Source organism: Muscardinus avellanarius, assembly GCF_963383645.1.
Source record: "Muscardinus avellanarius genome assembly, chromosome: 5".
Taxonomy (NCBI): domain Eukaryota; kingdom Metazoa; phylum Chordata; class Mammalia; order Rodentia; family Gliridae; genus Muscardinus; species Muscardinus avellanarius.
The window spans coordinates 2,909,658-2,934,859 of record NC_137790.1 but is presented as its reverse complement, the minus strand read 5'-3'; the positions used below and the strand labels follow the sequence as shown (position 1 = coordinate 2,934,859).

At 59.2% G+C, this 25,202-nt stretch overlaps 1 protein-coding gene across 2 annotated transcripts; it reads right to left on the bottom strand.

Annotated features, from left to right (window-relative positions):
- CBS (cystathionine beta-synthase) lies at window positions 1-17,457 on the bottom strand (the record flags this gene model as incomplete). 2 transcript variants are annotated; one of them, XM_080695422.1, is made up of 16 exons in its annotated part: window positions 1-104; window positions 1,141-1,182; window positions 2,032-2,116; window positions 3,678-3,786; window positions 4,253-4,387; window positions 4,518-4,595; window positions 5,203-5,308; window positions 7,228-7,312; window positions 7,743-7,868; window positions 9,010-9,101; window positions 10,209-10,278; window positions 11,065-11,199; window positions 11,328-11,407; window positions 11,588-11,722; window positions 12,995-13,101; window positions 17,249-17,457. In XM_080695422.1, the coding sequence occupies 16 exons, from the start codon at window positions 17,455-17,457 to the stop codon at window positions 1-3; spliced, it is 1,698 nt and encodes a 565-aa protein (XP_080551548.1). The 2 variants fall into 2 exon arrangements, with proteins under 2 accessions (XP_080551548.1, XP_080551549.1); XM_080695423.1 differs by lacking the exon at window positions 1,141-1,182 and having other exon boundaries at window positions 17,249-17,316.
- Window positions 17,458-25,202: the final 7,745 nt, after the last annotated feature.

Sequence of the window (25,202 nt, the reverse complement as noted above, 5' to 3'; positions counted from 1 at the left end):
TTACTTCCGGTCCCGCTCTCGAGCCGCCACGAAGTTCAGCAGGTCAATGGCAGTGACAACCCCGAACACCATCTGCCGCTCACTGGACTCGCCGTCGCTGTGGTCTGAGGAGGAGGAAACTCGGCGTAGGCATAAAGGTTCCTCAACTTGGAGGAGAGGGGAGGCAGCATGCCCACCCCTGCCCTGGGCTCCCTGGTACCCACGGGCACCTCAGGCCTGGGCACATGGGTGGGGACAGGCAGCGGGCTCCACCCCTGAGCCCAGGTCCAGGAAGACGGCCAGAGGTCTCGCCATTTAGGACAAGCCTCGACTCTTCTTCCATGCCCAGGAAGCCCTGGCATGAGCACATGCAGAGCAGTGTGCAGCCCTGATTCTGTGCAGACCCCGTCCTTCCTCTCGGTGGACGCAAGCCTCAAAGCAGTGCTGGCCCAGCCCACGACCAGTGAGTGCTACGGTGAATTTCAATGTCCACTTGACTGGGCCACAGGAAGCCCGATCTGCCCACAGGGCATCGTGCATATGTGATACCAGAACTTGAGTTAAGACCCATGCGGGAGATGGGAGATGGCCCATGCCAGTGTGGTGGGCCTTGCCCGAGCAGAGCGAGGCTGATCTCCCTATGGAACAGAGGCTTTTCCTGATTTGGGGTTTGAACTGACACACGGGCTCTCCAGGGCTCCAGGCTGCCAGCTCACCCTGCAGCTCCCAAACTGAGCAGCAGACAGACACATTTTTCCGTTCAGTTAGGAGTCTGGGAGACCTTGCTCTCTGGATAGCCCTGGCAGGTAGAGTTGCTGCAGGGCACAGAGGGCAAGAAACGCCTGTGCCCTGCTTCCCACTCTGCCATGCCGGCTTACCTGAGGCCTCAGGGAAAGTGGGGCACAGAAGAGATGGGCCGCCTGCACTTGGGGAACATGACGGCACGTAGGGGCCTGGGCTCTATCCCAGTACCACACATACAAGCCGCCTTTGGCCCCGAGGATGAAAGGCACTCTCACCTCAGCTGTTGAAACTCAAGTACACGTGAGACAGGAGCCCGCCCAAGCTCGGGTTGGGACCCTGGATGCCCCTGTCTTCAGGAGGCTGTGATTCTAACCCTGAGAGCCAAGCTGTTTCCAAGGGGTGGGAGGGGGTACATACCTGCAGGCCCCCCCACCACTCCTGACCAGGCCTGGTCCCGTGCTGCAGAGCCAAGGACGGGAGAGGGGTTAGACTCGAGGCTGCCCAGGCCCCCACTGACCGGTTCTTTTTGATGGCCCTGGTCCAGGGACTGAAACCTCCAGCCTTCCTTACTCCTGACCCAGAATGTAAAGAGAACTCCAGCCTACAGATGCCCTGGGGGCAGCTTTGAGGGAAGATCACTGAATCACTGAGCCCGTGAGCTGGCTGGGGACAGGCAGCGAGATGCAGCCCTAAGGGCCACCTTCAGAGCCTGGGCTTCCCTTCAGAGCACCCCAGAGGCAGGACACTGGAGCCAGCAGCCAAGTGTTCTGGGTTTTGCTGGGATTGTCCCTTAGGGTCCCTGAGACCCACCGGACACGGTGATGCAGCGGGAGGCTGAGGCGGAGGAGCACAAGTTTGAGTTCAGCCTGGACACCTCAGACCCCACCTCAAATTTTTTAAAAAGGTCTGGGGAATCTCAGGATGTAGCTCAGTGGTAAGAACAGTTGCCTGTCATGCATGAGGGCCTGGGTTCAATCCTCAGCACGCCTATCAGTAGAAGAATTGCTGAGGCTGCCAGTGGCCAGCAGGCTCTAGGCCCGGGACACCTGTGCCCTTCAGAGGGCACCCTGCCTGGTCACCACGGAGCGCAGCCTGCCCTGCCCCGCAGCTCCTGGGCCCAAGGACTCACAGGTGAGGTCACATGCCCCACAGCCACCAGCCTGGGTGGGCGGGGAGAGGCTTGGGCCACCCACTCCCCTCAATGTGAGAGCTGCTACCGCCCGCAGAAGTGTGCACCGTGGGCTCCTGGGCCTGCAAGTCCAGTGTCCCACCCCCAACGAGGACCGGCGCACACGCACACCCACTCACACTGGATCTGCTCGTGGACCACCAGGGCGAAATGGTCTATCTCCAGGATGTGCGAGAGCGCGCCCAGCGTGTCGGTCAAGCGAATCTGGAGGATAAACCGTGTGGCACTCACTGGCTGAGCCTCGAGAACCGCCTGCGATGACCACCACCCATCACCATCACCCGCCAGGAAAGGAGCGTGCCAGAAGGAAGGGCCGCAGCGCCAGGAGAGCTGGACATGGGCGGCCCCATGCTAGGGACAAGCCCTGTGGGGAGACGGGCATGTGGCGCATGCTGAGAGGCGGAGACAGGAAGCACACAGGCTCAAGGACAGCCTCAGCGGCCCTGCAAGACCCCTGCAACCGAGCAATGCTCTATTCAGAACTTAAAAACAGGGCCAGGAGTGTCAGCTTGCAGGTAAAATGCCCCTGGGCTCCATCCCTAGCACCAAACACATGTCCAAAAAGAAAAAGATTGGAGGCGGGAAGGAAAGAAACTGACAGGAAACCAGCGGGCACTGGGGTGGGCCGCAAGGCTGCCCCGCGTCAGCCTGGCTGACAGCTGGGACTGGGCGCCTCAATGGCCGGTATCAGGACTGAGCTGACCCCCGGTGGGGCAGGCATTGGAGATCAGAGAAAAGTTCTGGGCGGAGCAGCCGGGCAGGTGTGACCAAGGGGGACGGTTTCCGCTGTGACCTGCAGCAGGGGGTGCCACGAGGGGATGGTGCCAGTTGGATGTGGAAGGAGGGGAGACAGCCGGGAGTGGAGCAGGTCGGTGGGGTGGGATGGGGGCTTTTCTCCAGGCAGGCTGGCCCAGTGGGGAAGGACTCGGCCCCCCCGTCTCCTCCCAGGTGCTCTAGTTGCTAGGAGTCAGAAACACTGCGACCCCATCCAGAACTGCATGTCTGTGGGTGTGTGGTGGGGAGAGAGGTCGGCACCTCAGCCTCCCCAGCAGACGCCCGCCTGTCCACTCAGGATCTGTGCGGGACGTCAGGGGCTGCCCAGGGCCGGCAGAAGAGATGCCAACTCTCGGGCCCCCGGGGACTGCAGAGGGGATGATGGGGACAACCAGGGCTCCGACCCGCTGCAGGGCCCACACCGGCCTCCCCCAGACAGGTTCTTACTACGTAAGCAAGGAGACCGGGTATCCTCTACAGAAGGCAAGCACAGACTCAGGGCGAGCATTGGGCAAGGTGACCAGCATGCCCCACTAGTGAGGCCTGGTCCCCGGTGCCTGCTGGCTCCGACAACCAGAGTGGCGCAGGCAGGTGACCTCTCTGAAGCAGGGAGACTCTTGGCTTTAAGACTTTTTGGGTTATTTTAATAGGTGGTGGTACCAGGGATTGAGCCAGGGGCATTTTACATCCAAGCTACACCCACAGCCTCTTTTTTGGAAACAGGGTCTCACTAGGTAGCTGAGAGCCTCACTAAGTTGCAGAGGCTGGCTTTGAGCCTGTGGTCCTCCTGTCTCAGCCTCCCAAGTCCTGGGATTATAGGTGTGCACCACCACGCCTAGTGGCTTTTCGGCTTTGACAGGGCACAGCTGGCACCCCGTTGCAATGGCTTCACAGCTGGGGACCTGGCACCCTTGCCCACAGCACCGTGCCCTGCCTTTAAGACCAGGCTAGGTTGGGGCACCCGCTGCCCTCCTGAAAGCAGAGCACATACCGGTTTGAACTGCTTGTAGATGACCTTACGGACTTGGTCTGCCGGCTGCACCTTCCCGGCGAGCAGTGACGACAGCATGTTCCCAAGGGTCACCATTCCCAGGATGGCCCTGCGGAAGCAGGGAGCGGGGTCAGAAACGCCCTGGATACCTCCGGGGCCCAGCACTGGTCTCCAGCCAGCAGGGCACTCCTTGCCGAGTTCAGCAGGTGTTTGCTGTGTGCCTGGTCTGGCAGGAGCAGAGATCCTGGGGACTGCCATGCGTGCTGGGCACTCTCTCCTCCCACGGGTCAAGGCTGACTGTCGAGCCTCTGGCCAGGCTTTCTGGGGTCGGCTGTGGAATCTAGTGTCACCTGGCCCATCGGCCATGGACTGCCCCTGTGAGGCACACCCTCAGTGGGCCCGTCTCCCCCTCCTGGGACAGAGGCCCAAAGGGCTGGCCCGCGCCCTCCCCTCCCAGGTGCCAGCGGGTGCACTATCTGCAAAATGACCGGGTCAGCCTATCGGCTGCGAGGCCCTGGCTCAAGTCTACTAGCAGAGGACAGAACTCCAGAGGGGACAGTGGGGACAGGACTAACCCTGACTCTTCAACCACGGGCGCCTGGTCAAAGCCCTTCTCCCGGAGGATGGCGATGGTGTGCTCGCAGGTGACCGTGGGCAGCACGGTCAGCGGGGCCGACAGGCTCAGCTCCTGAACGCGCAGGTGCCACCACCTAGGTGGGGAAGGGGGTGTGAGCTGGAGACGGCCAGAGGCTACTCCAGGCCGCTCTGTGGCAGGACACCGTGGGGCCACCATGGTGTCAGGCAGCATGGAGGCCATATCTGTGCTCAGGGCATCCTTACCAGGGCCTCTTCACTGAGGGGTCCTCCTCCTTCAGGAAGCCCTTCTGCAGCATCCACCTGTCACTCAGGAACTTGGACCTGCAAGGACCGGGGTGTCACTGGGGCCTGGCAGAGCGTTCCACTGCATACAGCCTATGCAGGTGCCGAGTACGCGGCACACTCAGGGACCTGCCTGAGAAAGCCCTGCGCAGCCCTGCACCCGGCTGGCCCAGAAATGGTGGGGAGAAGGAGTGTTCCATGCTGGGCTGAGGGAGCCCGGCCGCCAGGAGGAATTCTTTCTCGATCCCCTCTCCTCCGAGCGCCCCTGGCTGGCCTCTTGCCTCGTCCCCAGGTCGCCCCGGGAGGACAGGTCCATCCCACCCAGAGCCCAAGGACAGCGGAGCGGATCAGAGCTGCCCAGGCAGCAGGCTGCCTTGCATGTGCAGTCCTCTCCCCAGCTTCTCAGCAGGCCAGCCAAGCGCTCAGGGAGGCGGGCATGCCACGCGCCGCTGGGGGTCAGGAGCCCTCGTGCCACCCCAGCTTGGCACTGGCAGGACCAAGCGAGCCACCCCACGCCTGGGAACCCAACTGCAGGTGCCCACCAGGCCTGGGAACCCAGCAAGGGCAGCTCAGCTCACTGAGGAAGCCCTGCCGTCTGGCCGTCAGAGGCAGCAGCCAAGAGGGGCCCGAGGACTGGGTGCCTTACATGTAGTTCCGCACGGAGTCCGGCAGGATGACCACGCAGCGCTGACCCTCCTGCAGGTCCTTGGCAGCCTTCACGGCTGCGGCCACGGCGCTGCCCGCGCTGCCACCTGCCGAGAGGATCATGAGACTGAGTGTGCACACACACGTCCACGTGCAAACAAGTGTGCATACACACCTGCAAATATGCTAGAAAGCTCTGCAGGGAGCCACCCAACAATGTGTACGTGTATGCATGTGTGTGCACACATGTGCATGCGGCACACCCAGACATGCTCTCGCAGGAGCCACAAGCAGCCAACGGTGGCCAAAGCTGGGCCCAGGGCCAGGAAGGACCTGCCTCCCACATGCACTGATGGTGCCAGGGAGACAGAGGTCCAGGTCCCCTAACCAAAGTCCTGGCTCCAGGGACGGCCTGGGCACCAATGCCCGCCATAGCTACTTCTCACGGCTGGCCAGTGACCTGGGTCCTACTTGATGACACTCCCAGCCTCACAGTGATGCCAAGGTCTGAGCTCGGGGCCACGCTGCCTCTCTGGCTGGGCCTTGGCCTGAGAAGGCAAGAGGCAGGAGCTCTGCCTGCCTACAACAGGCAGCCACAGGCAGAGCCCTCTCCCAGGAGGCCTCAGACCTGCTGCCAGCTTTTTTTATTTTTCCCTTTGGTCCTGGGGATTGAACCCAGGGGTATTTTACCTCCAAGCTATGCCCCCAGCCCTATTTTTTATTCTTTATATGAAACAGGGTCTCACTGAGTTGCAGAGGGCCTAAGTAGCTGAGGCTGGCTGCGGACCCACATCCTCCTGTCTCGGCCTCCCAAGTACTGGGATTACAAGTGCGGGCTACCCCAGCCGGCTTGCCCAGCTTATAGGGCCTGGGCTTGTTGCACTGAATGAAGGGGAGGGCACCCTGGAGCTCAGGGCCTAGAGAGCAGGAGGGCCCGAGGTGCCTCTCCTAACAGTGTCATTTTAGAAGTTCTCCATCCAGCTGGATGTGGTGGCACACACTTGTAATCCCAGCATTCGAGAGGCTGAGACAGGAGGATTGTTCTTGGTTTGTGCCCAGCCTCAGCTACTTAGTGTAGCAACTTAGTGAAACCCTGTTTCAAAATAAAGAATAAGGCCGGGCGTGGTGTCACACACTTGTAATCCTCGCACTTGGGAGGCTGAGACAGGAGGATCGCACTGGTTCAAAGCCAGCCTCAGCTACTTAGTGAGGCTCTCAGCAACTTAGTGAGACTCTGTTTCCAAATAAAGTATAAGATAGGTCTGTGAGTATAGCCCGGAGGTAGAGAAGCCCCTGGGTTCCACCCCCAGTACCACACACACACAAAAAAAATTACATAAAATAAGAGAATAAAAAATAGAACAAGGGGTGTAGCTCAGAGGATGAGTGCCCCTGGGTTCCCTGCCCAGACCCACCAAAAAAAAAATAAGAGCTCTCCATCCAGAAAGCCTTGCTCCCAGTCCCCAAGATGGCCGGGGCCCAGGGGGTCATTTACATGACACCAGGGAGACAGCTCTGAAGTGCGGGCCTCTGCTGCCTGCTCTGTGGCTCTGTCTACCCTGAGCAGGGTGGGCCGAGGGCCAGGTGAAGGCCGGTGAGGCCAGTCCTAGGTGGCCACAAACTCCAGAGAACTGGGCTGACAAGAAGCACTGTCCACCTCCCTCTGGGCTACAACAGCGGAGGAGGAGACCCTCGGCAGCCTCTCGGGGGTGCTGGAGGCACCCGCCCTGGCCTGGGCCCCAGTGACAGGGAGCCACCACGTACAGGCTGTTCTTGACAAGTTTTAGTCTTGCCTGAAAAACCCGTCAGGAAGGGCAGCTCCCAGCCCCGTCGCAGGCTCTCGCCCTCACCTGCTCAGGTGACCACTGGGCCGTGGTGCGGACAGGAGGGGACCCAAGGAAGGAAGGGCCCAGACAGACACAATGGCCACGGAGCAGCGCGGCTGCTGGTGCCGCAGCCTCGGGCCCACCCGCGTGCCGGGGCGTCCGCACTGCGCGGCAGAGGCGCCTCCCGCTGCCCCGCTCACCACACAGCAGCCCTTCCTGGGCGATCAGCATGCGGGCAAAGGCGAAGGACTCCTCGTCGCCACTCTTCAACCACTTGTCCACCACCTGCGGCGAGACCAGGCGCCGTGGCTCGGGAGGCCTCCCGTACGACTCCGTCCGCACGGCCACCCCTCCTTGGAGTGGAGAACGCAAGTCTGCAAGCCTGGGCTCCGCCTCCCGTTCCGAGGTGCTGTGCACAGTGGCTGTTACCGCTGCCACCGAGCTCCTGGGGCTGCGGCCTGTCTTGCTCCAGGGCCTCCCTGTGGGTGTGGGGCCTTTGCCCACAGGGGCCGGCCTCTCTGCTTGCCTGTGTGCCTCCGAGCCCACGCGGTGGGGTCAACCCTGACCCGGCACGGCACTCCACTTGGTCTCTACCCCAGACCACCTTCCACCTGCTGACACCAGGCTCGCCCTGCCATCCACGCGGTGGAAAGCGCGCCCGGATGGAAAGCGCGCCGAGGGGCTGGCGCCGGCCTGCAACTCTGGCCCAACCTACCGTCCTGTCCAGCACCGTGGGGATGAAGTCATAGCCGATCCCTTCTACCTCGTAGAACGTCTTGTCCGTCTTGTTCAGCTCCTCAGGCTCTGCGAGGATGGACCCTTCGGGATCTACTCCGATGATCTGTGGAGCGGGTGATCTCACAGCTCACGTTGGGGGAAAGATTCTCACCCAGGCATTGGTAGCCACCACCACCAAGGACACGGGCCTTCTTGTCGTTTTCTGTTACTGGTGATTGAACCCAGGGGTATTCTACCTCTGAGCTAAACCCCCAGCCCATTTTTATGTTATTTATTTTTTTATTTTAAAACAGTCTGGCAGCCAGGCGTGGTGGCGCACGCTTGTAATCCCAGCATGTAGGAGGCTGAGACAGGAGGATCGTAGTTCACAGCCGTCCTCAGCTACTGAGACCCTCTGCAACTCAGTGAGACCCTGCTTCAAATGTGGACAAAAAAGTAGAGCTGGGGGTGAAGCTCAGAGGTAAGATGCCCTTGGGTTCCATCCCCAGCACCGCAAAAACAAACAGTCTAGCTAAGTTCCTGAGACAGGCCTTGAACCCACAATCTTCCTGCAATCCCAGACTCCCCAAACCTGGGATTAGAGGCCTGTGCTACCAGGCCTGGCGCAGGCATGCCTCTTCATGACTTGCTAGTGTGCATAGGCTGCTCCTGGGCTCCGAGGCAGGACAACACCCAGGGACCCAGGCCCAGAGGACTAAGGCCGTGAGAAGCTGGCCTGGTAACACCCAGGGCAAGGGTCTACAAAGCCACCTCCCCGGGCTCCCCTGGGCAGCGACCCCAGCAGTGGGAAGTGGAGTCTTCAGGGACAAGGGCAGTGCTGGGCGCCGGTCTTTCCCTGGATGGTGTTGCCCACCCTCCAGGGAGAAAAAGAACACTGAACCAGCTGGGCCCTTGGATGGGCCCTTCCCATCACAGCCCTTGCCCCTCATCCCTGGCCCCGCCAACTCTCCACCCCCATACCCGCTTTCCTCTGGGTCGGGGAGGCTCAGGATACGAGCATCCCTGGGATGGCCCATGGGGCCACCCAAATGGAGCCTCACCCCACTGAGCACAGAAGCCCCGGCTCCGTTTAGGCTGCGGTGCTGTGACCTGCTGGGTTCCTTTGTCAACTGGCACCTCCCCAGCCGTCCCCTGGGGGTGGGGACACCACGTCATCACGGAGATGGGGAGAACTCAGCTCCAGGGCGGCACCTTCGGGGACAGCAGGGCCCAGCCCGCCCGGCCCCACGGCACCGCTTGCGTACCTTGCACCCTGGACACTTCTCCTTCAGCTTCCTGGCGATGCCCGTGATGGTGCCGCCCGTGCCGACCGTGGCCACCAGCATGTCCACCTTCCCTGGTGGCAAAAGGACATCCTCAGGCCTCACCCTGACCAGCCCCCCACTCTTGGCAGCAGGCAGTGGAAATCAAGCACCCGAGGCAGTGATCAGCAAGTTCCCAGGGAAACCCAGTCTCAGAGGCAAACTGCCATGGTCTCGGGCCCTTATACATGGAAAGAGCGCAGAGGCGGGCCAGCTGGCGTTGCTCAGAGGCCCTCAGCCCCGACGGCTGGCTCTGTGAATGCAGAGGCCATGGGGAACATGGGCAGGGCTGAGCCCCTCCCTAGGCTGTCTGATTCATGGGCTATGGGGATAGGTGGACAGAGTTTCAGGAAGGAGGTCCAGGGCTCCGGCTTTGGCTCAGAAGCCGCAGGCTCCCCACTTCCTGGGCCAGCTCGGGCACCAGGCGGCGAGTCTGAACACCAGCGGGCTCAGGGCGCCAGCAGCGCATCCATGCCAAGACAGGGTGGTTTATGCCAAATGAGAGAATTCTCATACCAAACCGGGCGAGCAGAGGCCTGGGCTTTTCAGCCAGAACCTGAGCTGAGGAGGAGGCTGTGCCAAGGTGGGACCAGCCCTCCAGAGCTCCAGGGAGCCGGCCCAGGGCCAGCCCGGCACCTCTCCCAAAGGGCTCGCTCACCAAGGCGTCACCACCAGCCCTGGGGCCTGGCACCAGTGTGTGGACACGCTTCCCAAAAGCCTCATGCCTGTGCAGACAGAGAGCTAACTGTGGCCATCGCCACCCCTACTCTGGTGATGACAAACACTGAATGCCAATTTAGCGCCCAGGCTGGCGCCAGATCTTAACTGGTATCCAACGACATGCACCTGGCCACAGGCCAGCACCAGCTGGGCCTGGGCCTGGCAGTGCCTGCAGGTCTGGAGGAGAGACTGGGAGGTACACAGCCCAGACCACGTTTAGGGCTACCGGTGAGGCACAGGTGGTGCCAAGAGGGTACAAAGAAGGGGCAAACTGCTCTGGAAGCCACTATGCCACTTCAAGAGAGAGGCATGTGGGCTGAGTTTTGAAGGGTGGAGTTTACCAAGGAGAGGATAAATGACCTGAACACTCCAGGGCAGCTGGGGATAAATGCAAAACAGGCAGAAAGGTGGGACGCACGCACCGTCACACTCCTGCAGAATCTCCTCGGCGGTGGTGTCGTAGTGTGCCAGGGGGTTGCTGGCATTGCGGTACTGCGTGGAAAGAGCGGAGGGCGTGAGCCTCGTCCTGTGGGTAGTGTGGCGGCGGCAGCCACAGGCCGTGGTAATAACCCAGGTGAGGACCAGGGAGGAGCCCTGCCCCGGGAGAGGGCTGTGGGCACCGGCAACGTCATGACCCTCCAGACCTAGGGACCCAGAAGGGACAGGCACGGGAGAAGAGCTTCCCGTCCAGACACACGTGCTTATTTATTTTACTTATTTACTTATGTAGTGGTACTGGGGATTAAACCCAAGAGCATTTTACCTCTGAGCTAAATCCCCCATCCCTTTGTATTTTTTTGTTTTAAAACAGGGTCTCACTATGTTGCTGAGGCTGGCCATGAACCTGTAATCCTTGTCTCAGCCTCCCTATACTGGGACTGCAGGAGTGTGCCTCAAAGCTTTGTTTTGTTGGTACTAGGACTGAACCCAGGGGTGTTCTACCTCTGGGCTTACACCCCCAACCCTCTTATTTTGAAACAGGGTCTGGCTCAGTTGCTGAGCCTGTCCTGAGCCCTGCAATCCTCCAATCTGACTCTCCCAAGTGGGAATCCAGGTGTGCACCATCACACCGCCGGGTGATGTGTTCTGCATTGCTGCCTGCGGAGCTTCCAGGGCCCTCAGGACAGGGATTCCCACTGGGCTCATGCAGCCCCCAAGCTGACGCCAAGCGTGGACGGCCAAAGGTTCCGTGGTCCCGAGGGCCCTGGAGGGTGGACCTGCAGCGAGGACCAAGACCTCCGCCCCCACCGCCACAGCAGACCCCTGTCGGTTTCTCACCTGGTCCAATATGTGAGAATTGGGGATTTCATTCTTCAGCCGCCATGCCACCCCCACGTGAGACTCGGGGGAGTCAAACCTGGCGTTGGTGGGCGTCCTCACGATCTCAGCCCCCAGGGCGCGCAGGACGTCCACCTGCACACAGAGGACAGGCCTTCAGCGCCCCTCAGGCCCCGCCCACCTCGCAGAGCGCCTCTAGCCCCGCCCACTTCCTGCATGGCACCTCTAGCCCCGCCCACTTCCGGCACCGCCCAGCAGCTCACCTTCTCCATGCTCATCTTCTCGGGCATTACGATGATGCAGCGGTAGCCCTTCACGGCTGCGGCCAGGGCCAGCCCGATCCCTGCGGGCGAGGCCAGAGGGTGAGAGGCCCAGTACCCCCGCCCTGCCCCAGGCCGCGTGGGCCCCAAGACAGGCCCCGTGGGCACTGCGGGACTGCGACGCCCACCACCAGGGATCCCCGGGGTAAGAGGGAATGTGGGCGCCCTCGGCCCCGCCCGCCCCTCGCAGGCCTCTGCCCTACCCGTGTTCCCGGATGTGGGCTCGATGATGGTGTCGCCCGGTTTCAGAATCCCGTCGCGCTCAGCATCCTCCACCATCCGCAGGCTGATGCGGTCCTTCACGCTCCCGCCAGCGTTGAAGAACTCACACTTGGCCACTGGGAGCCAGAGATGGATCAGGAGGGAGGAAAAGCCGTACACCCCTCCCCCCATCTTTCCTTGCCTGAAACACCAGGGGGTCGGGCTCAGCGCCAGCTCCAGAAATCGCCCCTCCATCCCACCTCCCACACCTGCCTGGGGTGCTCAGGGCCGCAGCCCGCCCGCCGAACCCTGCCCGACCGACCCTGGCACACCACGCGGCCGCTCAGGGTGAAGGAGAAAAGGTTCCAAGGAGGAAGAGTGTGTGTCAGAAAACAATGGCCCCCAGGGCAGGAGAGTCCCAACGGCAGCGATCATGGTGTGCAGAGGGCCCCTGGATCTGACCCCGCATCCCAAGCCCAGCCAAACCCAATGCCCTGCTGATCCCTGAGCCGTGCTCCAGATTACTCCCCATCTCTGCTGCGGAAAAGCCTGCAAGATCCTTCTGCCCAGCCCGCAGGACTCGCAAGCCACTGGCCCGCCTGAGCTCAGCCTGAGCTCAGCCGGCCTGTGAAAGGCAAGCCAACCCACCTGGGGCCCACCCACTGGGGGCCGGCTGGCATCTCCACAAGTGGGCACAGCCATGGGGCCAGGCACGGCTTCTTTAGGGAATTCCCTTCCTAGAGGAAGGGGGCAAGAGGGCAAGGCCCCCAGGGAACTGCTCCCAGAGCCACGCCCTGAGTGTTCAGAGGCAGGGGCACCTCTTCTCCATTCAACAGGAACCTCAGAGTGAGGATGTCCAAGTCCAGGACACTGGGCCCTCCCCAGCCCCACCCACTTGGGACAAGCCCGTTTCCCACTGCCCACCTGGACCCCCAGAACAGCTGCTGCCTCCCAGGCCTCAGCTCCTGTTCAGGAAGCCACGCCCTGCAAGGACCCAGCCCCTCAGGTCCCACCCTTCTCCAGGGACTTAAATAAGATCAGGGTGGCGCTATTTACCTGAGACCAGGTCAGCCAGGCCCTCCTGATTTCCACTCTGTCCCTAAGTGACAGGCTGAACCTTGAGGCCCTGGGACTCAGCAGGGCAGAGACCAGCACAGCCATCATCCCCCCATTGGGACTGGGCCATTCACCCGAGAAAAGCCCAGGCGAAGCCAGCGGTCTCCCGCTCCCTCCCCTGTGCCCAGGCCTCAGTGGGTCCCCATGCCCACCCCGTCACCCTCGAACCCAACACCTGCCATGTTTTCTTCCCAATCTTAAGTGATCTGATCACGACACGACCACCTGCACCTGGCGGGCTCTGTGGCCTCTGCCCGCCGGCCTCAGCAAGGGGTCCGGCGGTGGACACTCACGGAGCTCACACTTGAGGCCGGCGTTCCTCCCGATCTTGTTGAGTCTCACCATGGGGGTGTTCCCAATTTTCCTCAGAATATCTGGCAAGATTTTTGGAGATTTTGCCCTAAAACAGAGAAATCCACACTTATTCAGAAAGCAAATGAACAGCCAGGCGTGGTGGCGCACACTTGTGATCCCACCTTTGGGGAGGCTGAGACAGGAGGATCTGGGCTTGTGGACAGCCTCAGCTGCTTACTGAGGCCTCTGCAGCTCAGTGAGACCGGGCTGGGGGTGCAGCTCAAAGGCAGGATGCCTCTGGGTTCCACCCCGAGTACCGCACAAAAAAAAAAGAAAGAAAGAAAAATAAACAAATGAAAGAAACAAAATAAGGAGACCAGCTCTGGCAGGCTGGGTGGGTTTTTTTTTAAACTAATCTTTTTTGTTTATTCCATAAACAATAACAAAACAGGCTGAGTGGTTTCTTAAACACAGATCAAACATCATAGACCTGGCCTTAAGGAGAGGTCTGGGTGGCTGCATGCTGCACCACACACACACACACACACACACACACACCTGCAGAACCCAAATACAGTAATGCTGGTCACTTAGTACAGGAGGATCACAGGTTCAAGGCCAATATTGGCAATTTTGCAAGGCCCTTAGCAACTAGGTGGAATGCCCATGGGTTCAATCCCCATCACCAAGAACAAAAAGATTAACACAGAAAGCTGGGCATGGTGATGCACTCTTGTAATCTCAGTACTTGAGAGGCTGAGACAGGAGGATCACAGGTTAGGAGCCAGCCGTGGACTCTTAGGCCCTCTGCAACTTAGTGAGACCCTAATAGGATTGGGGGTGTAGCTCAGAGGTGGAAAGTCCCTGGGTCCAACTCCCAGCACGGAAACAAACAAAAGCCAGGCATGGCACACTTGTCATCCCAGTACTTGGGAGGCGGAAACGGGAGGATTGCAGGTTTGTGGCCAGCCTCAGCTACTTAGTGAGGCCCTCTGCAACTTAGACCCTGTTTTAAGATAAAGAATAGAGCCGGGCATGGTGGTGCACGCTTGTAATCCCTGCATGTGGGAGGCTGAGACAGGAGGATTGCACTTTATGGCCAGCCTCAGCTACTTAACGAGGCTCTCTACAACTCAGTGAGACCCTGTTTCAAAATAAAGAATAAAGAATAGGGCTGGAGGTGCAGCTCGGAGGTAGATGCCCTGGGTTCCATTCCCAGGATGGCAAGAAAAAATCAAAGGGCTGGGGCTGTACCTCAGCGGAGGCCGTTTGCCTGGCATGTCTGAAGCTGGGCTGCATCCCCAGCACAGTGCAAAGAAAATAAAACAGAAACAAAGTTAAACCCTGAAATAACGAGCCAAGTCGCTCTCTCTAGAAAACCTCTGCTGGAGCCAGGTGTGGTGGCGCACGCTTGTCATCACAGCATTTGGGAGGCTGAGACCAGAGGATGGCGGTTCGCGGACAGCCTCAGCTACTTGGTGAGGCCCGTAGCTTGGAGGTCGAATGCTCAGACCCGCAAAAAAAAAAAAAAAAAAAAAGCAAAATGTCTGAGGCGCCTCCTCAGATCCCGGCCAGTGGCCAGCTCGGGGTGCTGAGCGGGCGCCCAGAGGCCTGTGCCTTCGAAGTGCTTGCTGCCTCCAGACAGGGCCGGGCCTGCTCCTCTGGTCCTGGGTTGGGTCCATGTTCTCCACCCAGATGGTGGGGGGCAGCTGCCGGCAGAACCTCTGCCAAGCGTGGGCCGAGAGGCCAGTTACGTCCGGGGACAGAGCCGATCCACACTCTCCCTGTCCCGGGGTCAGCTCACTCATAATTCTCCAGGATGCGCCCACCTGCCTTCCAACACCTCCCTAAACCTCTGAACAGCTTCCCTGAGGTCCTGAGGAGGCAGCGAAGGAGGGCCATGATCCAGCTGCCTGAGGCCCAGGCAGGCAGCGCAGGCCGCAGTCCAAGCCCTCCAAGGTCAGGAGCCAAGCAGGCGCCCAGCCAGGCCCCTGGAGGGCAGGCCCCTCCCAGGGGGGCCATGGCGGGCAGAACCTGGCTCAGCCAACTGGAGTCCTAGCCTGGGCAGGCGGGCACTGCCCCTGGTTAGTACTCTAACCCAGCTCAAGGAGGCCAGGAGGCCACCCCGCCCCAGAGGCTGGCCGGGACAGGCAGAGAAGGCAGTTGTGCTCACTCAGAAGGGTCCAACAGGCGCTGGGCGTGGTGGACACTCTTGTAATCCCACCACTGGGGAGGCGAAGACTGAAGGATCCTGGTTGGGGACAGCCTTAGCTACTTAGCAAGGCCATTTGCGACTCAGTGAGACTTTTCAAATTTAAAAGACTAAAAAAATAGGGCTGGGGGTGGAGCTCTGAGGTACAATGGCCCTGGATTCCACCCCCATTACGGCAAATAGGAAAAAAAAAAGAAAAAAAAAGAAGGGCCAACAGGTTTCCAGCACCTCGTGGACCCAGTTGCCTTGCCCGGGGTCACCTGCCTGCCCTTCCCCCGCTGCTCCCAAGGGTGGTTTCCTAAACCCTTCTCCCCTGGGAAGCCAGGGTGCTGGCCCCAGGCCCACGTGGCTGCCACCTTCCCACACCTGCCCCGGCTCCCTGACCCACCAGGTCTCACCACCAGGAATCCCCGGGGACTGTGCACCTTTACCAAGACCTCACCGACCTTGAGCATGACTTCATCAGGACGAGGCCGTCCCTGAGGCCAGCGTGGGCAGCCCACAGGAGCTCTCAGGAATCTGGGCGCTCTTCTTGCCCACACCTGGCACCACACGCAGCCTCGGAGGCCTCGCGCCCGCTGCTCTGCCTAGCTCGCCCATCTGGCCGCCCACGGCCTCGGGAGCTGCCGGCATGGCGCTCTGTCTCCCTGCAGAACTCCCCGTTTGTAAGCTGCCACTTCCTACTGGCTGCTCCTAGAGTGCACCCCACACATTCATTTAAAATTTTTTTTACTTGGTACTGGGGTGGAACCCTGGGACGTTCTACCTTTAAGCTACACCCCCAGCACTATTGTATATTCCTTATTTTGAGACAGGGTCTCACTGAGTTGCAGAGGGCCTCACTACGTAGCTGAGGCCGTCCTCAAACCGTGATGCTCCTGTCTCAGCCTCCCGAATGCCGGGATTACAAGCGTGCCAACCACGCCCGGCTCCCTTTAATTTCTAAACAATAACTATGAATGTTGGCAGTGCACAGGGAATGAGAAACTTTTTGGGGGGGCCCTGGGGATTGGATGTCACTAAGTTACTGACATTCTAAGTTGCTGAGACTATCCTCAAACCTATGAGCCTCCTATCTCAGCCTCCCAAGCAGGCACCACCATGTACAACTATTGTTATTTAAAATGAGATCATTGAGCCGGGTGGCACACACTTGTAATACCAACATTTGGGAGGCTGAGACAGGAGGATCGTGTTTTGAGGACAACCTCAGCTACTACTTAGTGAGGCCCTTTGCAACTTAGTAAGACCGTGTTTCCAAATTAAGAATAAAAAATAGGACTTGGAGTGTAGCTCAGAGGTAGAATGCCCCTGGGTTCCATCCCCAGTACCACAAAAAATAAATGAAAATTAAAAATAAAAAAAAATTTAAATTAAATCATTGGCTAGGCGTGGTGGCACATGCTTGTAATCCCAGCATTTGGGAGGCTGACAGGAGGATTGTCAGCCTCAGCTACGTAGTGAGGCCCTCTGCAACTCAGCGAGACCCTGTTTCAAAATAAAGAATAAAAAATAGGGCTGGGGTGTAGCTCAGAGGTAGAATGTGCCTGGGTTCCATCCCCAGTACTGTGAAAATCAAAACAAAACAAAACAATGAGATTACTGACCCCATCTATGTAACGAAAGCTCAAAAAACATCACAGCGCACTCACGCCCCAGGTTCTGTCCAACCACGAAGGAGCACACCCTAGAGCATCTACTGCCCGGGGCAGTGCTCCTGGCCGAGCGCAGAAGTGATCCCCTCTCGGGTGAGACCAAGCGCCCCCGGGGCCGTGCAGGTGTGCGCGGTGTGCGCAGCCAGCCCCGCAGCAAGCCACCTGCGAAGGTTCCCACCGACGGCCAGCAAGTGCTGACCGGGCACCAGGCCGTGTGGGCACTGACCTGCGTGTCAGCCTGTGCAGCAGATGAGTCTGGGCCCTCTGTGCCCCCTGGGCCACCGACAAGGGCTCCCGCGCCATCCGCCATCACCCCACGTCTTCCAGCCACGTTGCACCCACCAGGGACAGAAGTGACCGCTGTGAGATCGCGAGGAGGTACTTACAGGGTGACGTGGTGATGCGGAGAGTTGGCCGCAGGCCTGCCCAGCGCCCAGGTGCACCTGCTGGGGGTGTCGGGACTCACCCACACGTGCTCCCTGGCATCCGCGTCCCCGGACAGTCCCCGCTCCAGGCCTCCTTTCCCCGGATGCACCCCTGCACGGCGGGGGCATGCTGCAGACCCGTCTCCCACCTGGGATGTCTCCGAAGGCATGCTGGACCTGGCCAGGGAGGGAGAGGCGTCAGACCCGGCTCCCTGCCGTCTGGGTGTGGGCTCCACGCAAGCCAGTCCCGCGAGACAGGCACCGAGTACGGGCACCAGCTGCCGTGGGCAACAGCTTGGCACCTTCTCCGAAGGTTAAACATAGAACGACCATATGACCCAGCAATTCGACTCCCAGGAAGAGATCCAAAAAATGGAAATAGATATTTGCACACCCTTGTTCACAGCAGTATTATTCACACTGCCCAAAAGGTGGACGCCGCCCAGTATCTGTTGATGGATGAACGGATAAGCAGAAATGGGGTCAGTCCATGCCAGGGAGTACTATTCAGCCCGAAAAAGGAAAGGAAATGCTGGGCACATTGGCACACACCTGGAATCCCAGTACTCGGGATGCTGAAACAGGAGGATCACAGGTTCAAGGACAATATACTCTCAGCAACCTAGTGAGACCGTTTCAAAACAAAAAATAGCCAGGTGCAGTGGTGCACGTGTGTAATTCCAGTACTTGGGAGGCTGAGACAGGAGGATCCGGGTTCACAGCCAGCCTCAGCACTTAGTGAGGCTCTCCGCAGCTTAGTGAGACCCTGTTTCAAAATAAAGAATAAGCCGGGCGTGGTGGCGCAAGCTTGTAATCCCCGCGCTTGGGAGGCTGAGACAGGAGGATCGCACAGGTTCGAAGCCAGCCTCAGCTACTGAGTGAGGCTCTCAGCAACTTAGTGAGACCCTGTTTCCAAATAAAATATATATTAAAAAAAAAAGGTCTGAGAGTATAGCCCGGACGTAGAAAGCCTCTGGGTTCCACCCCCAGTACCACCAAAAAAAAAAAAAAAAAAAAAACGAAAAAAATAAAGAATAAAATTGGGCTGGGGAGGTAGCTCAGAGGTAATATGCCCCTGGGTTCAATCTTCAGTACCACAAAAAGAAAAAAAGGAAAGGGCTGGGGGTGTAGCTCGGAGGTAGGATGCCCTGGGCTCCACCCCCATACCACACACACACACACACAAGTGTCAGGCACAGAATACACAGATACTGTGTGATTCCACATACATGAAGTACCTAGAGTCGTCACGTGACCTTCTGGGGTCTGTACATACGAAGTACCCAGAACAGACGCATCCATAAAAAGCGAAAACGGGGCTTGCAGGGGAGGGCGATATTTTTTATAGATAGATATTTTTTTATCTATTTAATTGTGTGCGTGTGTGTGTGTGTGTGCGTGTGTGTGTGTACGTGTGTGATTCAAACCAGGAGCATTTCTACCTCCGAGTGCAGCCCCAGCGCTGCTTTATTTTTCATTTGGAAACAGGGTCTTGCTCAGTTGCCGAGTCTCCCTAAGCAGCTGAGGCTGGCTGCAGTGCTGGGATGACAGCCTCGCGCCGCCATGCCTGGCCGGCACGCTGACATCTTTAATGTCACTGAATAAAATGGGAAGTACGGTCAGCTCCCTGTTATTTACCAGTTTCCCATTCTGGGTTAAGCCAACCGCAAAAATGCAGATCAAACATAGTCAAAGAGTAAAGCCGGGCGTGGTGGCACAGGCTTGCGATCCCAGTGCTGGGAGGCCGAGACAGGAGGATTGCGCAGGTTCCCGGCCAGCCTCAGCTACTACTTAGTGAGGCTCTTTGCAACTCAGTGAGACCCTGCTTCGAAATAAAGAATTAAAAAATAGGGCAGGAAGCCAGGCATGGTGGCGCAAGCTTGTAATCCCAGCATTCCGGAGGCTGAGACCGGAGGATCGGGGTTCGTGGACAGCCTCGGCTACTTAGTGAGGCCCTCTGCAACTCAGTGAGACCCTGTTTCAAAATAAAGAATAAAAAATAGGGCAGGGGGTGCAGCTCAGAGGTCGAATGCCCCGGGTTCCATCCCCAGACCTGGGGGAAAAAAAAAATAGGGCAGGGGAGTAGCTCAGCGGTAGATGCCGGGTTCCATGCCCAGTACCCAAAATATTCTTTTTGAGCCTATGCTTGTGATCCCAGTGCTGGGAGGCTGAGACAGGAGGAGCGCTCAGGTTCAACTACTTAGTGAGGCTCCTTAGTGAGACCCTGTTTCACTAAGACCCAATGCAAAATAGGTCTGTGAGTAGAACCCAGAGGTAGAAAGCCCCTGGGTTCCGCCCCCAACAACCCCCTCCCCCCAAAAAAACATTTTGTATAAGGAGTAGTCCTGGAACGACTCCCCCAAGGATATAGAGAGACTATATCACATATATTTTACCCACAACTGAAAAAAAGAACAAATCTCCCCCTAAAACAACAAACCAAACAGACCCTCCTGCCCTCCCCACAGAAGCCGAGAGTCAGGCGCCCATGGAGGAGGCGGACGGCCCCGGGCCGCAGAGAGCAAGTGGGGAGACCCAGCTCAGCAGACACAGCGGCCCTGCCTCCTCTGGACCTGTGCCTGCCCTGGCCCGTCTCCAGCAAATGAAAGCAGGCAGGAGAGAAAGGAGGGAGGAAGGAGCCGGCGTGGTGGCGCACACTTGTAATCCCAGCATTGGGAAGCTGAGACAGGAGGATCGCGGATCACGGACAGCCTCAGCTACTCAATGAGGCCCTTTGCAACTCAGTGAGACCCTGTTTCAAAATAAAGAATAAAAAGTAGGGCAGGGGGTGGAGCTCGGAGGTTGGATGCCCCTGGGTTCCATCCCTAGACCCGCAAAAAATAAAAATAAAATAAATAAATAAATAAATAAATAGGGCTGTGGGTATACCTTCGAGGTAGAATGTCCGAGTTCAACCCCCAATTCCACAAAAAGAAAGAAAAAAAATAAGTTGTTGTAGGAAAGGTCCCTCTGCAGAGCTCATGGTGGGGGTTGCAGCTCAGGGTCTCCCCCAGACACCCCTGCCCACCGCGCCTCACCTGCCCCTCCCCTGCCCCTCCAGGAGATTTTGCCCTAAAATGTCAGGACCGGGGTAAGGGACAGTCGTCGCTCCTCACAGTTGGTAACGGAGGCCCTGGGGCTCGGCTCACCTCCCCAGATCCAGGACCAGCTGGAACCCAGGCGGTGCCAGGGCTGCGGCCCAGGGGGGACAGAGCGCGTCCAGCTGGCCGCCCCTCCCGCAGGACTGCAGGTGTCTTTATGGGTCCTGTCCAGCCTAATTCACCCTGAGTTAGGCAACAATTTGCTCTAGAGTCCACCAAAGCCGTGCTTGTGAGGTTTTCAGATCACCTGTGGGGGGCTCTCTCCAGGAAAATGTGCCCATGTCCAGAAGGTGGGGACCCGCCTGGGGCTACTGCGAGCTGTCCCCTGCTCTTCCTCAACCATCTGGTTGTTGTTGGGGGGCAGGGGTACTGAGGATGCAACCCAGGGGTGTTCTTCCTCTGAGATAGCCTTGCAACCCTTTTTATTTATTTATTTTGAAACAGTATTGCTAAATTGCCTGGGCTGGCCTCAAATTGCCCAGACTGGCCTCAAACTTGCAAACCTTCTATGTCAGCTTCCCAAGTACTGGGATTTCAGGTGAGCACCCCTACATCCCTCCTTCCTCGACCTTTTATTTTATTTTATTTTTTATTTATTCATTTATTTATGTATTGTGGGCCTGGGGATGGAACCCAGAGACATTTGACCTCGGAGCTACACCCCCTGCCCTATTTTCTATTTGTATTTTGAAACCAAGCCTGGCTCCAACCCTCTTTTAAAGGTTGAGGAGGAGCCGGGTGTGGTGGTGATCCCAGCATTCGGGAGGCTGAGACAGCCTCAGCTACTTAGTGAGGCCCTCCGCAACTCAGTGAGACCAGGTTTCAAAATAAAGAATAAAAAACAGGGCAAGAAGCCGGGCGTGGTGGCGCCCGCTTGTAATCCCCGCACTCGGGAGGCTGAGACAGGAGGATCGCCAGGTTCGAAGCCAGCCTCAGCTACTTAGTGAGGCTCTCAGCAACTTAGTGAGACCTGTTTCCAAATAAAATAGAAAAAATGTGTCTGGGAGTATAGCCTGGAGGTAGAAAGCCTCTGGGTTCCACCCCCAGTACCACCAAAAAAAAAAAAAAAAAAAAGAGAGAGAGAGAGAGAGAGAGAGTAGGCCTTCCCAGGCCACCTGCAGGCAAGTAATCCTTCCATATGGCTCAAAATACCGGTTCTAATAATGGCTTGGCACCCGAGGCGAGAATAACCAGAAAGCCTGGTGGCCGGCGCCCGAGGCTGGAGGAGGCTCGCTGCGCGCTGGGTCGGAGCCGGGCGCGGCGGAGTCCCCTCGAGGGCGCACTGCGCGGGGCTCCTGGCCTTCAGAAGGCCCCGCCGAGGGCGCGGCGGCAGGGGCGCCTCTGGACCTGGGGATGGCCGGGTGGGGTTAGGACCCCAGCGCGCGTCGGGGGCCGCCGGCCACTCGGCCTCGGGAGGGGGCGCCAGCCGAGGAAGTTCTGTATTAGCGCGCCCAAGAATCGCTGGAGGCGGGAAGTGCTGCATCCCCAAACCCGCTTTCCCCTCGCACTCCGGGGCTCAGCATCCTCCGGGCCCGGGGCTCGGGAAGGGGTCCCGGGGCTCAGGGATAGGGTGCCGGGGCTCAGGAAGGGGTTCCGGGACTCGGGGAGGGGGTCCCGGGGCTCGGGAGGGGGTCCCGGGGCTCAGGGAGAAGATCCCGGGGCTCGGGGAAAAGGTCCCGGGGCTCGGGGTGGGGTTCCTGGGGCTCGGGGTGGGGGTCCGGGGCTCGGATGGGGTTCCTGGGGCTCGGGGTGGGGTCCCGGGGCTAGGGGTGGGGGTCCGGGGCTCGGGGTGGGGTCCCGGGGCCTAGGGAGGGGGTCCCGGGGCTCAGGGAGGGGTTCCTGGGGCTCGGAAGGGGGTCCCGGGGCTCGGGGTGGGGGTCCGGGACTCGGGGTGGGGGTCCGGGGCTCGGGAGGGGGTCCCGCGCCCTGCCCCCAGCCCGGACGCGCCCCGGTGCGCTCGCGAACTCCGCCTCTGCTTACCCCACCCCGCTCGCCCGCGGAGGGGGCAATTTGCGAAACAGCCCGTCCCGTCCCGGACGCGGCGGCAGCGGCGGCCCGCGCCCCCACCTCGGCGGCTCGGGGGCGCGGGGAGGCCGGCGCGGCCGGACGGCGCGGCCCCAGGTGCGGGTGATGCAACCCGGCGGGGGGCCGGGGCTCACCTGGACGGACGCGAGCGCGGCGAGCTAGGCGGCGGCGGCGGACACTGCGACCCCGGGGCTGGCCGATCGCGGACCCGGCGGGGGACTGCGGGCCCGGGGAATTGGCCGCGAGGCGGGGGCGGGGCGGCGCCCGCCAATCCCCGGCCGCAGAGCCGCCCGGCCCCCCGGCGCAGGCCCCGCCCCGGGCGCCTCCTCCGTGGCGCCGCCCCGCCGCGCTCCCCATCCCCCCTGGGCCCGCCCCACCCCCACCAGCCCTCCCCATCCCCCCCATCCCCCCGCCGCGCTCCCTTCGCTTCCCCCCCCCGCCCGTCCCCGACCCCGGCCCGTCCCACCCCACCCCCACCCGCCCCAGCCCTCCCCCCCAGCCCCCCCGCCGCGCTCCCCTCCCCCCCGCCCGGCCCGCCCCCGGCCCGCCCCGCCCCACCCCTTGAGCCGGGGGTGTTGGGCCGGCGCCGTGGCCTCGCAGTCGGCTTCACCCGGCCAGATTGTTGCCCCTGGGGAATTTCCTCGCGGGGAGGGTGCCGGCATTGAACTGGGGGCATTCCGCCACCGCGCTCCCCCCAGCCCTCAAGCCTGCGACCCTCCGGTCTCAGCCTCCCAGGGCCGGCACTTTGGGCGCCCCGGGCGTGAGGCGGGGGCGAGGGGCGGGGGGCGGGGGCGAGGCCCGGGCGCCCAGGGCCCCGGGACCCAGGGAAAGCTGCCCTGGCGGCGTCCGAGTGGACGGCCGAGAAGCTGCGTCTTCTTCTGGGAAAGTTCTGGGATGGAAACCGGCCTGGGCTGCGGGTCCAGCCGTCCGGAGTTTAGCACAAGTGGCTCGAGGCTCTCCAAGGGTTTCAAGCTAGGAAGGCGAAATATGCCCCCACTGGTTTATTTATGTCTTATTTACCTCTGCATTTATTTTGTCAAAAAGTGCCAACAACGGTGCCGAGAACCCCGAGCTCCTACCTCTCAGTTTCCCAAATAATTAGGCTTTTCCTAGCCGCTGGTCTCTGAATATGACCTTATTTAATTTTATTTTTTGCAGTGCTGGAGATGGAACCCAGGGGCATTCTACCTCTGAGCTACACCCCCAGCCCTATGTTTTATTCTTTATCTTAAAACAGAGTCTCACTGAGTTGCAGAGGGCCTCTTAACTAAGTAGCTGAGGTTGTCCCGAACCTGGATCCTCCTGTCTCAAATGCTGGGATTACAAGTGTGCGCCACCACGCCAGGCTGAATGTGGCCTCATTTAGAAGCTGGGTGTGGTGGCGCATGCCTATAATCCTGTTACTTGGGGAGGCTGAGACAGGAGAATCTTAAATTCCAGGCTAGCCTCAGCAATTTAGCAAAGCCCTCAGCAACTTAGATTAACCCTATTTCACGTGTGTGTGTGTGTGTGTGTGTGTGTGTGTGTGTGTGTGTGTACTGGGATGGAACCCAGGGACATTCTACCTCCAGGCAACTCAGTGAGGCCCTGTTTCCAAATAAAGCATAAAAAATAGGGCTGGGGATGTAGCCCCTAGGTAGAATGCCCCTGGGTTTAACCTCCAGTACCACCAAAACCAAAAACTCTGTGTAAGTATATTAGTATTAAAATAATTAAGCAACCTAGTGAGACCCTGTTTCCAAATAAGATATAAAAATTGGTCTGGGGGTGTATCTTGGAGGTAGAATGCCTGTGGATTCAATCCCTAATACCAAAAAAAAAAAAAAAAAAAAAAAGAAGGATCTCAAGTTCGAGGCTAGCACAAATTTAGCAAGACCCTTTTCAAAATGAAAATAAAGCCGGGTGGTGCAGGTTTGTAATCCCTGTAGTTAGGAGCCTGAGACAGGAGGGAGGGTCGTGGTTCTTGGCCAGTCTCAACTACTACTTAGTACTGAGGCCCTCTGCAACTCAGTGAGACCCTGTTTCAGAATAAAGAATAAAAACTGGGCTGGGGGTGTAGCTCGCAAGTAGAATGCCCCCGGGTTCCATCCCCAGTACCGCAAACATAAATAAATAGATTAATTAATTAAAAGCAGGGCTAGAGCTGCAGCTCAGAGACAAAGCACTTGTGTAGCATGTACTGAAGAAAGAAAGGGAAGAGGGAGAACTTTCCCAGCAATTCCTAAGCCTGGCCGCCAGCTCTGGAAGCCCAGCTGGACGCACCGCCCTCGGGTTGGGGCCATTATGCCAACAGCCCCACACCACCCTCCGTCTTGGGACTTTGGACTGCAGTTCTGCGGCTGCCAAGCCTGCGGTGCCACCTGGGACGGGGGCTCACTCCTCACAGCTGCGGAGCTGAGAAGTCAAGCCCAGATGGCAGCGGTGGGCGTCCAGGGTGGGCACCTCGCTGGTGCGTGCCCCTGGGGAGGGAGGAAGACCGCAGGCTGCCTTGGCCAGGTGGTGCCTGGGCTCTTACTTTACTGTACACGTCATAGTCTTTTCTTCTGGGGAGGGGGTGTTACTGGGGATTGGAGCCAGGGGCCTTTACCTCTGGGCTGCACCCAGCCCTGTTTATTTACTTAGCAGTACTGGGGCTGGAACCCAGGGCATTCTACCTCCAAGCTACACCCCAGCCCTATTTTTTAGTCTTTATTTTGAAACAGGGCCTCACTAAGTAGCTGAGGCTGGCTGCGAACCACGATCCTCCGGTCTCAGTCTCCCGAATGCTGGGATTACAAGTGTGGGCCACC